General features: G+C 22.0%; 1 protein-coding gene across 2 annotated transcripts in view; it reads right to left on the bottom strand.

Annotated features, from left to right (window-relative positions):
* LOC127281951 (uncharacterized) overlaps positions 1–19,484 on the bottom strand; it is a 70,813-nt gene that overhangs the window by 31,333 nt on the left and 19,996 nt on the right. The window contains exons 2-4 of one of the 2 annotated variants that reach the window (XM_051305970.1): positions 9,282–9,392; positions 6,839–7,010; positions 1,178–1,307 (exon numbers count right to left, since the gene is read on the bottom strand). In XM_051305970.1, the coding sequence (XP_051161927.1) occupies positions 1,178–1,307; positions 6,839–7,010; positions 9,282–9,392 (413 nt within the window). Of the gene's footprint in view, positions 1–1,173; positions 1,308–6,838; positions 7,011–9,281; positions 9,393–19,484 lie in introns of those variants that run through there. The other variant, XM_051305971.1, reaches the window with a different exon arrangement.

Below are 19,484 nucleotides of genomic sequence, written 5' to 3'. Positions count from 1 at the left end.
TTTTGTAGGAAACTAAGATGTAATTATCAATCATAATAATAATTGCTAATATTATGTTCACGTGGAAAGGATCATCATTACAATTTTTTTTTTTCTCTGAATCGAAAACAATCGTTTTGATTTTTGTAGGAAAAAAAAAATTATTGTAAATAAAGAATATATTGTTCTTCTCAAATTTAAAAAAAAAAAAAAATTTGTTGAAAAAAATTATGAAAATTATTATTATTATTATAAATTAAAATAAAATTCAGAGCAAAGAAAAAATTAAATAAAATTAAATTGAGTTGGGAAAAAAAAAAAAATATTATGTAAAAGATTATAAAGAGAGAAAAAAAAAAAATAATCCTACTACAGAATGCAATTCTCGTGAGTTATGTATCGACAAGTGCCAATAGAAAACTTTCGCTGATTCTGATGAAAAAGTTTTTTTTTTTTTTTTTTTGAATGAGCTCTGAATTTCACTCAACACTCTTGATTGTTACAATGCATTTTGTATCATAGATCGATGCCTGATTAAACTTTCCCTGATATACAGAGAAAGTATGAATCAAGGCTCCCAACAATATTTAATGATAATGATGGATAATGATGATCACGTTCACCATATGATGATAATTTTAGCATATATTCAAAAATTCTTTTTTCGAGAAAAATTATTTTAAAAAATTATTTTTTTAAAAAAATATTTAAAATTTTAATTTTTAATCAATTTTTTGTTATTTTTATTAAAATTATCAAATTTAATTTTTATTGAATAAACAACTTTTGTTTCCTCATTGAGGAAGCTTTGTAGTAATTTTTTTTATTAAATAATTAATTAATAAAAAAATTAATTTTCAATACTTAATTATTGTTTTATTAATTATATTATATAATTATAAAAAAAAATAATATAATAGTTAAATGTAACTAGTTACAGTTACTATTATTTATATTAACTAGTTAACTAATATTAATTTTATTATATTATATTAACAATATAATAATATAATATAATATATTTATAATTAATAAAATTAATTTTTATTCAATAATTAAATTTTTATTAATTAATTTTTTATAAATTTTGATTAATCATTGTTAATTTTGTAAATTAATTTTGCAACTAATTAATTTAATTGGCTATAGTAAAAAAAAAAATGAACAAAAATTAATGTAGAAAATGTAACTCACTGACCAACGTCGACTATATGTTGAAGAGTGGGAAAACGTCTTTTAACACGTAATGAGATCCTCTGCAATGTTATGACATAGGCGAGAACAGCATATCTAACGATGTTCCTCCTCATCAAACGACCTCGTTCATCCTTAAAAAAAATACCACAAATTAAATTAATTGAAGAAAAAAATTAATTTAATTTGTATTAAAATTTTTTTTGTAATATTAAACAAAAATTTATTTACTTTAAAGACACTTTTTTTTGTTATTATACAAAAATTTAATTTCTTCAAAGATACTTTTTTTGGATATTGATAAAAAAATTTATTTAATTCAAAAATCCTTTTTTTATATAATAAAATTTTTTTTATTGTTATTGAAAAAAATTTATTTTATTCAAAAATCCATTTTTTATATAATAAAATTTCTTAATTGTTTATTAAAAAAAAAATTTATTTGAATAAATAAATTATTATTATTATTATTATTATTATTATTATTATTATTATTATTATTATTATTATTATTATTATTATTTTGTAATAATTTTTTTTTTGGGATGAATTTTGCCAAGACTATAATTCCAACTATAAGATTTTATGAATGAATTTCGATGACAAGTGCGAGATTGTGTATATCGAGAAATACCTTTCATTGAAATCTTATTAAAATTCAAACCCCATGACAATGATGACCGTCCCTCACTTCTCTATTTGAAAGGTGATTATATTCCAATCCCAACTTCCAAGAGCCCGGGCATTTGTGCACGTTCGCCTTACATGTAGTCGGAATTCCATGCACGAAAATTATTTCACGATTGAAACAAAAAAAAAAAAGAATTCCCTCCCAAGGACTCAAAAATTTAAATCTGGATTTAAAAAAAAAAATTTCCTTTTTTTATTCTCAAAATTACAAATTATTTATTAGATTACTAATTTGCATATTTATCAAATTTACGAATTTGTCATTTTTTCTATTTTCTCCCCACTTGGAAAGATTCCCCAGAAAGTGCCCCCTGGAGGTTCTATCAAAATTCCGCCGGAACTTCCAACGTAATTCCTTCGGAATTCCATCGGAATTCCAAAGAATTTCCGATGGGATTCCGACGGAATTCCGATTAATTTTTTTTCTTCAAAATTTTAGAGTCCTAATTCCGTCGGAATCCCATCGGAAATTCTTTGGAACTCCGATGGAATTCGCCCTGGAGGTTCTATCAGAATTCCGCCGGAACTTCAAACGTAATTCCGTCGGAATTTCATCGGAGTTCCAAAAAATTTCCGATGGGAATCCGACGGAATTCCGATTAATTTTTTTTTCAAAATTTTAGAGTCCTAATTCCGTCGGAAATTCGTCGGAATCCCATGAGAAATTCTTTGGAACTCCGATGGAATTCCGATGGAATTACGTTGGAAGTTCCGGCGGAATTCTGATGGAACCTCCAGGGGGAATTCCATGGGAGTTCCAAAGAATTTCCAATGGGATTCCGACGGAATTGGGACTTTAAAATTTTGAAAAAAAAATTAATCGGAATTCCGTCGGATTCCCAATCGAAAATTCTTTGGAACTCCGATGGAATTCCGACGGAATTACGTTGGAAGTTCCGGCGGAATTCTGATAGAACCTCCAGGGGGAATTCCATGGGAGTTTCAAAGAATTTCCGATGGGATTCCGACGGAATTGGGACTCTAAAATTTTGAAAAAAAAAATTAATCGGAATTCCGTCGGAATCCCATCGGAAATTCTTTTGAACTTCGATGAAATTCCGACGGAATTACGTTGGAATTTCCGGCGGAATTCTGATAGAACCTCACTTTCCGGGGAATTTTTCCAAGTGGGCTATTAGTACAATAAATACATAATATGTAAATCAATAAATTCTAAATAAAAATTCGTAAATTAGTAAAAATAATAATTAGTAATTATTAATTTCTTAAATTAGTAATTGATGAATAATTAAATGAAAAATAATAATAAAAACTTAAATTTTGAAAATTTGCTTTAAATTTTTGATAATAATAATAATAATAATAATAATAATAATAATAATATATACAATATGTCCTCGAGGCATCGCCAAGGATGATTTTTCTCAAGGCATTCACCTTCCTCGCGCCAAGAATGTGCAATGGAAAAAAAAATCAATGAGGCATATAACGAAAGGGGCAATTGGCTCGCGCCAAAAATTCGTTTCCGAGACGCGACAATTTCGTGAATGCAAGACACGTTTTGCCGACTGCATGTTTCGCCACTTTCCCCCATGCAAGTTTTGACTAAGTGCTTGGCACCAGAAAGGCGAAAAAAAAAAAAAAAAAATTCGATCTAATAGATTATTTTTGTAATTTTCATTATATTTTCTTTCCTTTTTCAATTCTCTTCTTTTTTTTTTTCTTTTTATATATAGTCTCAAAGATGTGCGCATTTTGTTAAGCACGCGGATTACAAAAGTTTTGTAATCAAACAAAATTAACATATTGTGTATACATACAAATTATAAACGAATCGTAATGTTTTGATAAAAATCAACATTTTGTCGGCGTCATCGAGTCGCAATCGTCACAAAAGGAATATTAATAATCGATTTTTTTTTGGAATTAATCACTGAGATGAGAAAAATCTTTCTTTTTTTTTAATTCATTGTTGACAAAATGATTTTTTTATTTTATTTATTTAATATTTTGTTCAGAATGTATTTTTTTTTTTAATAAAATTTTTTGTTTTTTATGTAAAGGTACCTTAAAAAAAAATTATTTTTAAATCAGACATTTTTTGAATGAAATTATCTTTGAACTAAAGAAATTTAGTAGAAATAAAGGGATTTTTGAATAAAGTACAATTTTTTTTTGTTTGTAAAAAAATTTTTGGAATATCAAAAAAAGTATCTTTTTTATTTAATAACGAAAAAATGTAATTTGGATTTTTTAGTAAAGAAAAAAATGTATCTTTGAACCAAAGAACTTATTATTTAGTAAAAAAAAATTTATCTTTGAACCAGAGAAATTATTTATTAACAAAAAAAAAGTAATTAAAATTTTTTGTTTAATAACGAAAAAAAGTATCTTTAAACCAAAGAAATAATTATTTAATAACACACTGAGAAAAATAATCAAATAATCGGCTACTTGAATATTATCAAATAAATATTTACTTGAACCAAATAATTTTTATTTGTATTAAATAAATTTGTATTTGAATCAATAATTTCTGTATTTGAATAAAAAAAAAAAAAACTATTTAATTAGCCTTAAATAAAAATTATTTGGTTCAAGTAAATATTTATTTTGATATCGAATATTTGAATCAAATAAATTTTTTTAAGTGTAAGAAAAAAATATCTTTGAACCAGAGAAATTGTTATTTAATAACAAAAAAAAAAAAAATTATTTTTGAACCGAACGAAATTTTTGTTTAATTAAAAAAAAGGGATAAGTTATACTAATTGTAAGATAATTTTTCAGCTGAATTTAATTAAATTTGAATATTTTTTATTTTATTTTTATTTTTATTTTTTATTTTTTTGAACCAAAAAAAATTGTTGTTTAATTCAAAAAAAAAGGGATAGGTTATACTAAGACAATTTTTTAGCTGAATTTAACTAAATTTGAATATTTTTTATTTTATTTTTATTTATTATTTTTTTGAACCAAACAAAATTTTTGTTTAATTCAAAAAAGGGATAAGTTACTAAGATAATTTTTAAGCTGAATTTAACTAAATTTGAATTTCTGCTAAATTTTATTTTAAATTGTTGAAAAAAATTAATTAATTAAATATTTTTGAAAAAATCCTTTTTTTTCGATTTTATTGATGATTTTTTGATAATTAGAAGAAGAATTTTCTTGAATGAAAAATTGTGAACATAAATCGAGAGTGTATTTTGTTAAAAACATTTTTTTTTTTGTTTTTTTTTTTTGTAGAGTAAATGTGAAGGACCGATTATACTGGATGATCGTTCCAATTTTTTGTTGGGTGTGGCATGTATAAATGCACTAGACTGGTAACAACTTATATATGTATAGGTTAACGACATCAAAATGTGTCATGGTGATTCATTAGCGTAATGATTTACGAGCAGCAACTACCTTATGTTCGGATTTAAAGGCTGCATCAATTATTAACGTCTCTAGAATCCATCGCACTAATCAGTCTCAAAATAATTTTCAATATTTCTCACGAGAAACACGAAAAATCGTGCAAATGAGCGAAAATTTCCTTCCAATTTTTTTTTTTTTTTAATTTCTTTTTCTTTTTTTTATAAAATTAAAATAAAACAAAAAATATTTCAAAAATAATAATATAATAATAACAATAATTATAAATAATAATAATAATAATAAAAATAATAATACTAATAATAATAATAATAATAATAATAATAATAATAATAATAATAATAATAATAATAATAATAATAATAATAATAATAATAATAATAATAATAATAATAATAATAATAATAATAATAATAATAATAATAATAATAATAATAATAATAATAATAATAATAATAATAATAATACTGATAATAATAATAATAATAATAATAATAATAATAATAATAATAATAATAATAATAATAATAATAATTAATTATATAATAGTGTAAAATAAAAATAAATTAAAATAAAAAAATATTTTTAATAAGAGATCATTAAAGAACAAAAAAAAAGAAAATTACCTCAAAAAGTTAAAGAAATTAATTTTTTTTTTCTTTTTGGGAAAAAGATGAAAATCTAAAAATTTTATTGTTTTAAAATATAAACAACTTTTGTGAATTGGTGTACAATTACAAAAGTAATTTAAGAGCTGATCAAAAGTAAATATAAGTTTTGAATATACGCTTTGACATGAACACGCTATTTTTCCAAGTGATAATTATAATTTTAAAACAAAAAAAAGAAGGGAATTTTCCAATTATCGTTTTTTTTTCACGAATTATTATTTTTACGAGTTAATTAAACATTTACCTTCTCTTTTATGTTTTGTTACTGAAAAAATAATTGCTTGATAATATTATACATAAGAATTACGTTCTTCAATTTAAATAAATTCAAACATCGCAAAAGTCATGCAAATTATGTAATTTATAAATAAATGTCTCTCTGTCGAAAAAAAAAAAAAATAAGACTGACAATTTTTTTCTTTTGCATTTTTTTTTTTTTCAATTTGCACTTTTTATTTTTGTTTTTAAAATTATCGTATACCTTCGTTTATTTGGAAAAATAAAAATATTTAATTATATTTATTATTTAAATTACGTGTAATTAAATTAATAATTTATTATTAATATTATGAATAAATTAAAATTAATTAAAATATAAATTGAAACAAAAAAAAATTCTAAAACGTAATTTTTTTGTAGAATATAATAATTTTTTTTTTGGTTTCTTGTATGGATTTTTTTTTTTTTTAATAAAACGAAGGAACAATTAATTTTCTATGAAAAATAAAAAAAAATTCCAAATTAATTTTTTTTTTTTTTTTGAAAAATTTTGCAGTGAAAAAAACCAAAAAATTTTCAAAATAATTTTTTTGAAAAAATTTTTAGTGAAAAAAAAGAAAAAAATTTTCACTGAATTAATTTTCTATGAAAAAGCGAAAAAAAAACTTTGAAAATCACCTTTTTTTTGGAAAAAATTTGCAATGTGAAAAAAATTTGAATTAAAAAAAAAAATGACTTACATTTCCTGGAATGGCGGCACTGATAAAAAGTGCAAGATTATCGGGCCATGGTAGAAGTTTATATTGTTCCCACCATCTTTTGACCACAAGCGATACGTAAAATCCAAGAACAAAAGACATTGGTATTGAATCGCTTGAATTTGCGAAATAATAACGAATCTTCTCGAAAACCCTTGAATAAAAAAAAAAATAGTTTATTATTTTTGTGTAAATTTTTAGCTGAAACAAAAAAACGGGTTTTTTTTTTGGTATACATAATTGCCACAATAAAACGAGAAATGTAGGGCTAGGACGTTTATAAATTACAATATATGGGGCAATTTTTATTTTCGCACTGACATGACTGACATGCATTAATTAAAAGAACGTGTTTAAAAATTAAAAAAAAAAAAATAGAGAAAAAAGAAGTTTTTTAAAAAAATTCATTATTCCATTCAACTTGAAATCGTGACGAAAAATTGTTTATCCCAATTTATTTATTTATTTATCCATTTACTTATTTTTAGTTATTTAATTACTTATTTATTTATTTTTTATTTATTAATTATTTTTTATTTTACTTTTTTAAAATTTATTGTTAATAATTTCAATTTTTTATTTAATTTTTTTTTTAAATTTTTTTTTAAAATAAAATATACTAAATAAATATAATAATAAATACCGATTATAATAATTTACAAAAGTCGAGTGAAAAAAAATTGTATTTCAATTTTTTTTTTTTTTTTAATGAAAAAATAAAACAGAATAGATTTAGAATTTTATTTTAAATTAGCAAATAATTTTTTTTTTTTTTTTAATTTTTGAAAGGTTTATAATGATTTTTATGCAATTAAATAACCAGAAAGATCGACATATAAATTTATATCAATTATTGTGATGCAATTCAACGATTCGCTATTCGACAAAACACAGAGAATTCGTTCATATGTGGAACAAGGTTATAACGTTAGGATGTCGCTCTCATCATGCATTTATATAGGATAAAAAAAAAGTATATTTTAGTTTTGAGTGAAAAAAAATAGTTATTATAATAATTTGTAATGAAAAAAATTTTTTCTCCAATTGTGTAATTCAATGGTCGAAATACAATTGTCGAAAAATTTATTAATAGCAACATTTCATAATCAAAATGTCATTTAACAAAATTTGCTTTTATTTCAAGGTTAATGTACTAAATTGGAATTTTTTGCTATAGTTGTAAATTAAAAATTTATTTATATTTTTGTAATTTTTTTTTTCTTTTGTTTTTACTTTCTGCCATAAAAATATTTATGAATAATAAAAAATAGAAAAAAAATTATTTTAATATCCGTTATTATAGAAAAATTAATAATGTAAATTAATTAGCTAATAACTAAATGATTTTTAATCTTTGGAAAATGAGATGTTACACTGGTATATGAATAAGATTTCTAGGCAAAATCTCGAAACATCTTCATAAATATTTAAATTCCTTTATAGTTTAATCATCTTATTATAACTTAATTTTTTTCAAATTGTACTTCTTCCTGAAAAGTAATATTTATTTATTTTTACAAAAATCTTTAATAATTCACTTCCATTGTTAATAATTTCAACAAAAAAAAAAAACCAATTTTTATTTATTTAAAATTATAATTATTAATTATTATTATTACTATTAATTAATTATTATTATTATAAATTTAAAAAACAAAATTAATTTTCTTTTAATTATTATAATTTAAAAATTGGTTTTCCACCCTTAAATAAAATATTAATTTGGCATTTATAAAGATAAGTTTAAAAACAGAGAAAAAAAATATATTGAAATTAAAGTTAGGCCAAGGTTTAGAATGGTAAAAAAAAATTTATTTTACGCACTTGAAATACAATTGAATTTTTACGAGAATTTTTATTCGAGGTGAAACTTACAAAGCTCTTTGGCTATATATATATATATATATATATATATATATATATATATATATATATATATATATATATTCAAAGCTGTATTTGTCGATTCTTTTTCCAATCATTTATTGTCATTCTACATGATAAGAAACATATTAAATATATCGTATCAGTTTTTTTTTTCTTTTTAATTTTAAAATTCGTTCTTCTATATTATTTATGACAATGCCATTGAAAAAAAAGTTCATTTAGCAAATAGACAAAATTTTATAAAATAATCTTCAATTAATTCATAATAATTAATTATTCCGTTAATTATTATTATAATAATTAATTATTCAATTAATTATTCTGGTTAATTATTAAATTAGTTAATAATAATTATTTAATTAATTAATAAAAATTAATTCATTATTATTAATTATTTGATTAATTAATTATTATCATTAATTCGTTTAATAAATTTTAACAAAATAATTAATTAATTAATTACAATGAAACTAGTAATTGATAAATAATTAAAATTAAATTTTAAATAATCAAAAAAAATTTCTTTTTTTAAACTTACCGTTGTTGTTCCTCGTTGAGAGCATATCTGTAGGTAAAGTTGATGATGTAATAAACAAAAAGATAAACGAGAAGTTCTCGCCATATGAGCTTATAAACCGAGCCTCGCCATCTGCAAAAATTATTAAAAAAAAAAGTTAAAATAAATTTTTTTATCGAATAAATTATAATTACATAATAAAAACGAACACTTTAATGGTTATAATATTTTGACAATAGGATTAGAAAAAAAAAAAAAATGACTGGCGCCTCTTATAGGGATTGCGTAATCCTTCATATATACGTATATATTTTAATTTACGACTCTGGCACGTGCCAAAGTAATTATGTATGACAAAGGTGATTTCCCTTCATTCGATTAATGAGTCAATTTATTTCTACCATACATGATATTTACATGTGTTTGGAATTTATTTTTTGACAAAATTCCAATATAATTCCATTTTGTCCATTTTAAAATATCATCTCAGAAACTAGGATTTCTTTAAGCAAAACGAGAATATAATTATTTCACTACTTGTAATTATTTTACTTAATAATAATTATTATTAATAATAAAATAATTAATTAAATAATCAATAATTACTAAAATAATAATAATAATAATAATAATACCAATTAATATAATCAGGAGATTGGTTAAAAATTAATAATTAGGAAATTAGTAAAAAAATAAATAAATTAAAAATTTAACAAATAATAAAGTAAATAATAAGTAATAAAATAATAATTTTGTTATTGGTAAATAAAAAAAAAACTTAATTATTAGTAAAAAAAATAAAAAAAAAAATCACGCGAATAAATAATAAATTAGATATGATTTAAAAATTAACTAATTATCAGTAAACATTTAATAAATATAAAATTAGTATAATATGCTTAGAATGAATAAATAATATTTAATTATTATTGATATTTATAAAACAAGGTTTGAAATTGCAAATAAAATTGTTATGTTAAATTACATTGAATGAAAAACAGGTGTACAATTCATTAGCGAATGTAACTGTAAAATGTTACTATCAAGGAACTAGTTGACTACTTAATTAAAGGTGTTTCTCAGATATATATATATATATATTCTAGGCTTAATTGGTTATCATCACAAGACATTAATAGAGAAATGACTCATTTTTGTAATTAATTTTTTTTTTGAGAGAGAGGGAAAACAATTTTTCGAAATAAATTTTTTTTTTTCTTTATTTTTTAATTATTTACAAAAAAAAAATTCATTAAAATTTGTCGAATGACATTTTCTTAATCTTTTGTAAATTATTTTTCATAATTAATTTCTTATAAATTTTTTTTTTTTTTAATAATTTAAATGAATAAATTAATTAAATCTGTTCTATTAAATTGAATTCAATTATTGTAAGATTGAATAATTTGTTTGTATATATTTTTTTAAATTTAATTATTATTTATATTTTCTAAATAGTGAAATTTTAATTAATCACACATTTTTATATGTTCGAGGTGAAAATTACAATTTTCGAAGAAAGTATATCTTATTACAGGTAGGAAATTAATGTCACTAATCGATTCACGGGAGTGAGAAAATAAATGGATAATGCGCGCGGATAAATTTTAAAAAGGAAAAAAAAATTGACGCCGGATTTCCGTCGAATTTTAATACTAAAGAAAAAAAAAAAAAAAAAAAAAAAAAAGAAACAAGTGCCTCTAATTGTATAGTACATTATTTTACTCGTAGCGATAATAATGTGTAAATTAAACTTAAATTTTCATCTTTTATGCGAAAATTAAATAAATAATTAATTTGTTTAATAAGCGAAAATAAAATTTAAAATTAATTTTTTTTATAAAAAAAACAAAACAAATCTATTATTATTATTATAATTCTTATTATTATAAATATAAATAAATAAAAAATAAATAATTTACGAATTATAAATATAATTATAAATTATTATAAATAATTACATTTGAAATTTAATTAATTTATTTAATTATTATTTTGTTAATAAAAATTTCAGAATATTTTCATTGATTTTTTATTCATTAGTAGAAAAATCAATTCTTGATGATTTGTTTGCGTATCCTCCGTGTCTGACCACATAAAGTTTGTTCTACTGTCACGTTTGACTTTTCACATATATATATATATATGTGACGTTACGTTCGCTCAAAATTTAATAGCGAATTGAAATTTTCGATTTTATTTCTCTACATTGCAATTTATTTTTTGCAATTGTTAATTATTCGATTTATCGATTGGTACTTCGATATATCGATTATTACTACGATGTATCGATTGTTATTTCGATATATCGATTATTACTGCGATGTATCGATTGTTATTTCATTGAATCGAGTGATAATTCGATTATTTTTTCGTTAAATCGATTGTATCTTCGATATATTAATTGATAATTCGATATATCGATTGTTACAACGATGCATCGAGCGACAATTCGATATATCGATTATTACTGCGATGTATCGATTGTTATTTCATTGAATCGAGTGATAATTCGATTATTTTTTCGTTAAATCGATTGTATCTTCGATATATTAATTGATAATTCGATATATCGATTGTTACAACGATGCATCGAGCGATAATTCGATATATCGATTGTTATTACGATGTATCGATTATTAATACGATTTATGGATTGATAATTCGATATATTGATTGATAGTTTGATATATCGATTGCTATTACGATATATCGATTGTTACTATGATATATCGATTAATATTTCGAGATATATTAACAATGTATAATAATTATTTTGCAAATAATAATAAAATTTAACCAAATAATTATTTTTAATTAACAATAATCAATTATTAATAGTAATGTTATTATTATATATTATGATTATTATAATTATTATTATAATTATTATTAAAAAATTAATTCCTCCGATTAATGGCAATAGAGAAATAAAATTGTAAATCCAAATTATCCAAATAATTATTATAATTTGAAAAAAAAATTTTTTTTTGAAAAAATTAATTATACAGTAAATAATATAACACTAGTAATAACGGAAATAAAAAAGAAAATGTTTGCAAATGAAAAGTTAATTTAAAAAAAAAAACATAATTGCTATAATAAGTTGGAAAATTAGTTGGAAAAATTTATACAGTAATGTAGGTAGATTTCACCGCTATATATGAGAATTTGAATCAGCGCTTTTAAACCATGAAATATGATCTTGAGAGATACGATGTTATATAGAAGTTCCGGTCAATATAAACGATAATATCACGATATGCCAAGATTCCTAATGCGATTTTAATTGAAAGGCTCAGGGCATCATTTTTTTTTTTTTTTTTTTCCTTTTTTTCTTGACGTAGAGAACAGATTATAATGTGAATTCTTTCACTGACATGATCGACTGTTAACTTCACGATCTCAAGCATCATAATTCCGTTTTCAAAAAAAGAAAAAAAAAAATTCTTTTGGAAAAAATTGTAATTACATTTCTGAATTTTTTTTTCACTATTTTTTTTATTAAAGAAAAAATTTTTTTTTGCTCATTTAATTTAAAATATTATTTCAAAAACTACATTATATATCCAGATCGAAATTACCCTACGGCGTGTTAAGGTTTTCTCTATAGTATACAAATATAATTTGTTTTCTCCTTTCTTTTTTTCGATTTTTTTTTATTTTTTTATGAAAATACATGCAAATTTCTTTTACATTAAATTTTCGATTAATTAAATAATTTTTATTGAAATTATTAATAATAATCAAAAATAATAATTAAAAAAAATAATAAATATAAATTATTATTATTATTATGTTATTACCTACATTTTAATATAAATATAAATAATAACTAATAATAAATAATAATAAAATAACAAATTAATTAATAAATTATTAACAAACAAATATGAAATGTTTACAATTTTTTTTTTTTTTGAGAATTTTCTTTACTTTCACTGTAGAATGTAATAATTAATAATAATTTAGATAGAAATTAATAAAATGAAAACAAAACAAAGATAATAATAAAAAAAAAATAAACAGAAATGTTGAGCGCGTAGTTCATTGTGTTTAATTAATTCAAATGAGATTCAATTGTAATCATTTCCTCATGACGTCACGTTTTCTTTCGTCACTTATATATATACCTGACAAGATTCTTCTGGAATTGAAAAATCACATTGATGACATTGCGGTGAAAGTGTAGCGGTATTGATAAATATATACAGGTATAAAAAAAAATCGAATTTTTTTTTTTTGCCCTAATCTCGTAAAAAAAAGAAAGAAATTATTTCATTAATAATTCATTTTTTAATATAAATTAATTGAATTTTTTATTAATTACACATATTTTTATATTAATTATATCAAAAAGAAAAAAAAGAAATACTTTTTGCCTATTTTTTATAATATATTTTTTTATTCAAATAAATAAAAATAAACTAAAAAATATATCGGTAAGGTAAAAAATTATTAACCAATTAATTTTCAGTTTCATTTTTGACTAATAACTATTTTTTTTTTCTTTTAATTTCAATAGTTGACAGTGATTTTAAAAATGATTTGTTTAAAATATAATAGTGTGATTAATGTTGATATTGATATATTTTATTTTTTTTTTGTTTCTAAAAGGAAAAGGAATTGTTAAGTGAGTTATGTATCACTCATGGATATATAGAAGACGTTTAGTGTGAACATTTGTATGCCAGTGGGTCACGGTAGAATATACTATATCGTCCAATGTTTTTCACGTAGAAAATATACATACAAACAAGTGTTCATCGTTCATTTTACTAGGCACACGTTATGAATTTTTTTTTCTTTTTCAATTTTCTTCACTGCCACATTATTCCATAAAAAAATGAAAATAATTATTTTTGACCATTGGAATATGTATTTCAGAAATATTCCAAAGGAATATTGTAAAAATATTCCAATGTAATATTAGAGAAATATTCCATTTTAATATAGTAGGAATATTAATATGAAATGTTGTGGGAAAAATTATTTTAAATATTATAGGAATTTGGAATATTGTCCTAAAATTCCTTTGGAATATTATAGGTATATTTCACAATGGAATGTTGTGAAAAATTTTTATTGGAATATTATTGAAATATTCAATAATGTTTTAAAAATAAATTCCAAAGGAATATTTTACGAATATTTCAATGAATTGTTATGGAAAAATTCCTTTGGAATTATATAGTATTATTAGAATATTTCAGTAATAATACTAAAATAGAATGTTGTAGGAAAAATCCTTTGGAATATTATAGGAATGTGGAATATGGTCCTAAAATTCCTTTGGAATATCATAGATATATTTCACAATGGAATGTAGTGGAAAATTTTTGTTGGAATATTCTTGAAATATTCAATAATGTTTTAAAAATAAATTCCAAAGGAATATTTTACGAATATTTCAATGAATTGTTATGGAAAAATTCCTTTGGAATTATATAGTATTATTGGAATATTTCAGTAATAATACTAAAATAGAATGTTGTAGGAAAAATCCTTTGGAATATTATAGGAATGTGGAATATGGTCCTAAAATTCCTTTGGAATATCATAGATATATTTCACAATGGAATGTAGTGGAAAATTTTTGTTGGAATATTCTTGAAATATTCAATAATGTTTTAAAAATAAATTCCAAAGGAATATTTTACGAATATTTCAATGAATTGTTATGGAAAAATTCCTTTGGAATTATATAGTATTATTGGAATATTTCAGTAATAATACTAAAATAGAATGTTGTAGGAAAAATCCTTTGGAATATTATAGGAATATGGTCCTAAAATTCCTTTGGAATATCATAGATATATTTCACAATGGAATGTAGTGGAAAATTTTTATTGGAATATTCTTGAAATATTCAATAATGTTTTAAAAATAAATTCCAAAGGAATATTTTACGAATATTTCAATGAATTGTTATGGAAAAATGCCTTTGGAATTATATGGTATTATTGGAATATTTCAGTAATAATACTAAAATAGAATGTTGTAGGAAAAATCCTTTGGAATATTATAGGAATATGGAATATGGTCCTAAAATTCCTTTGGAATATCATAGATATATTTCACAATGGAATGTTGTGGAAAATTTTTATTGGAATATTCTTGAAATATTCAATAATGTTTTTAAAAAAATTCCAATGGAATATTAGAGAAATATTTCTTTAGATTATTTCAGAAATATTTAATTTTAATATTGTACGAATATTAAAATGTAATGTTGTGGGAAAAATTATTTGGAATATTATAGGAATATGGAATATTGTCCTAAACTTCCTTTGGAATATTATAGGTATATTGCACAATGGAATGTTGTGGAAAATTTTTATTGGAATATTATTGAAATATTCAATAATGTTTTAAAAATAAATTCCAAAGGAATATTTTACGAATATTTCAATCAATTGTTATGGAAAAATTCCTTTGGAATTATATAGTATTATTGGAATATTTTGGGAATGTTGTGGGAAATTTATTTTGGAATATTATTTAAATATTCAAAATTGTTTTTCAAAAAAATTCCAAATAATATTGTAGGAATATTCATTTGGATTGTTATAGAAAAATTTCTTTGGAATTATATATAGGTTTATTGGAATATTTAAGTAATAATATTAAAATGGAATATTGTGGCACTATTCCATTGGAATTATACTTTGCTATATTCCAATAAAATTCCACTTAAATATTCCCATATTCCAAAAGAACGTTCGAAAGAAATATGCATGAAATATTCTTTTTTCTGTATTTCCAATGTTCCAAATGGAATATTCAAAGAATGTTAATGGAGTATTCCATTCAATTCTAGGAAAAAAATTATTTCTGAAAATAAATAAATTTTTTTTGTTGCATCTTAAATGGAACAATATTTCTTGTTGCAAAGAAGCAGTAAATTTAGAATAAAAAAATTTTTTTTTGCAAAGAACGAACTCGAAAAAAGAAATTTGTGATTTATCATTGCGTGTACTCTTCCAGTGTGTGTGTGTGTAAATTAAAAAAAAATAGAATCATAAGATAAGAGCGCTTTGAAGTCGAAGCTTTTCAATTGTTTATGTGAATTTACAATGGCGAATAATGGCACTAATGCACGTGAATTATTTGCCATAGTATATATGTTTCTTTGAACAATATATATATATTTACTTTTTTTTTTTTTTTACAAAACTGGTTATTCGGACGGGTTTTGGTCTCTTCGATGGATAACAAAGACTCGAGAGCAGTCACTTATTATCTCCCTCCTCTCTCTCTCTCTCTCTCTCTGCTTTCGCTCCCTCAGAATAAATCAACGATACTTTATGGTATATCTATGCGAATTAAAAGAATCATTTTGTCTCTATTATGTCATTATAATTTTTTTCTTTTTTTTTAATAATTAATCTTATATTTTCCTCCTCTGGACCGTTTGTCAAGATGAGAAGAAATTAAGAATTATACACTTTTCTTTTAAAGTCAATAATTATTTATTATATAGAATTAAATAATTTTAATTCAATTTTAGAAGAAAAAAAATTTTTTTTTAAAAGAATATTCCATTAAAATATTTTTACAATATTCCATAAAAAAAACGTTTATACAATATTCCAATGGAATATTCCTGTAGGATGCTCCAGTGGAAATATTTTTAGAATACTCCAATAGAATATTTTTTATTCCAATATTTTCTAATATTCCATTGAAATATTTGTAAAATATTCCGATGGAATATTTTTAGTAATAAAATATTTTTAAAATATGTTTTTTATTTTTAAATTACTATAAATAATATAAATGGATTTTTTTTCAAATTACTTATAAGTAAATATCATTTTTTGTGAGAGATTTTTTTTTTTTTGTTCTTCGAAATCAATTTGCATTTAAGCGCATAGAGGTGAAAGGAACTATATTCAATATTACGCGAGTTTAAAAACAAACTTATATTGTATATATATATATATATATATATATATATATATATATATATATATACAGTAAGCTTTCTAATCGTTTGAAATTTGAAAATCTGATTTATGATAAAACGTTCCATTTGATTATTTAATCTGTCATTGAACACTTTGAAGTGCAATTACGATGAAGGCGAAACTTGCACAATTGATCATGTATACGAACACCTACGTTTACATACGTAACACCAAATTCTATTGTTTTCAATATTATATTGTCTTACGCATATAACGATAGAAATCCCATATGAACGTCATCCCACTTTCAAAAAACTAGGACAACATTGCCCGAGTTTATTACCTCGCTTAACCTAATTTTAATAGTAATGACAATTTTTTTTTTATAGTTAATATTGCAAAATATTGGAATACTACAGAAAATATTCCATTTTAATATTCCACTGGAATATTCTAATAATATTCCAATAATATTCCATTGGAATATTCTAATATTCCAATAATATTCCTTTGGAATATTATAATATTCCAATGGAATATTCTAATGATATTCCAATATTATTCCATTGGAATATTCTAATATTCCAATAATATTCCATTGGAATATTCTAATATTCCATGTCGGAAAACATTCCACTGGATTATTCTAAAAATATTCTCTTTTAATATTTTAATAATATTCCATATTTAAAAATATCCCTTTGGAATATTCTAATTTATTTCATATCTGAAATTATTCCACTGGATTATTCTGAAAATATTCCATTTTAATTGCTTTAATAATAATATTTCAAAGGAATATTCTTCAAAAAAAAAAAAACATTGGAATAATCAGAAATATTCAATTGTAATATTAATTTAAATTAAAATTTATTATTTAAATAAATAAATATTTTAACTTTTATTTAAGTAGATAAATTTCCCTATTTTTCACTTTAACTTGAATTTAAATTTTTCTTCAAAAGTGAAAATTTAAAAAAAAAATTATTATAATTCTTTGATGCTTCTAATTTCATTTCAATGAGAATTTAAATTTTTGTAAGTTTCACTTTAAATTCAAGGTTTTACAAAGCATTTAAAAAAAAATAAAATAAAATAAAACACTTGTGTATACTAAGAAATGTCAAATTTTTAAAAATGTTAATAGAATGATCAAAAATTAATTATCATTGAATTAAAAATTAAATGTAAAAATTTATTTCCACGTATTTATAAATTGTTGAAATATTCTAGGAATATTCCAAGAAGAAAATTTCAAAATTAAACATTTTAATATTCCCAATATTCCAGTGGAATGTTTTTGGAATACTAAAAAAAAAACGTTGTTAAGTCAAATATTTTAATATTCCGAATGTTCCAATGGAATGTTTCGATTATTCAAAAAAAAAAATTCCAAAGTCGATAATTTTAATTTTTCCTATAGTCCAATGGAATGTCTTTGGAATATTTCAAAGATGTCAGATTAAAAAATCTTTCTTTTTTCTTTTTTTTGGTAGAAAGTTTTTTGTTCAATTTGGTGGGAAAAAATAAATTTGTTTTTGTTTTTTCTATCACGCATTAAACAGAGAACACGATGTCCTCGAACCCTCAAAGAGTGAAATGAGGAAACTCTTAGGGAAAAGAACAAAAATTTACTTTGAGGTAGGTAATGCTTCCCGCGTGTAGTATAAGAAAATAATTTCAATCTGAATTAATATTACCCACAATATTAATTTCCGACCTTCACTTTTGTAACCTCGGTTTGATACACTCGTGTGTGCTATGTTCATATATATATATATATATATATATATATATATATATATATAGTGAAAGAGCACCAAACGATATATAAAATATGATTTATTGAAAGTGTTTTTAACCGGTTTATTCAACAAAATGATTATGGACAATTTGTTGAATATATATATATATATATCTTCCTATATTACAAAAAGATATCGCCGCCGCCGCCTCCGCCGCCGCCGCTGTTTCAAGAATTCTTGACCTAGGAGGGGGGAGTCCCCCCTCCTAAATTTTGAGGTTATGTTCGTTTTAAGGCTCTGAATTTAGCCGCAAGTCCGCCTCCCTCCTCTCATTTCCCCTCCTCCGTCAAAAATGACCTAAATTTTGAGGTTATGTTCGTTTCAAGACTCTGAATATAGCCGCAAGTCCCCTCCCCCGCCAGAAATGACCTAATTTTGAGGTTATGTTCGTTTTAAGGCTCTGAATATAGCCGCAAGTCCCCCTCCCTCCTCTCATTTCACCTCCTCCATCAAAAATGACCTAAATGACCCTTCCCTCATCTCTCTCTGTATTTCCCGCCAAAAATAGG

This window comes from Leptopilina boulardi, unplaced genomic scaffold (assembly GCF_019393585.1).
Source record: "Leptopilina boulardi isolate dan_hultmark-lab unplaced genomic scaffold, ZJU_Lbou_2.1 LbouV2_278, whole genome shotgun sequence".
Taxonomy (NCBI): Eukaryota; Metazoa; Arthropoda; class Insecta; order Hymenoptera; family Figitidae; genus Leptopilina; species Leptopilina boulardi.
Note: the sequence above shows the minus strand (reverse complement) of the source record. Positions and strands in the feature narration are given on the sequence as shown.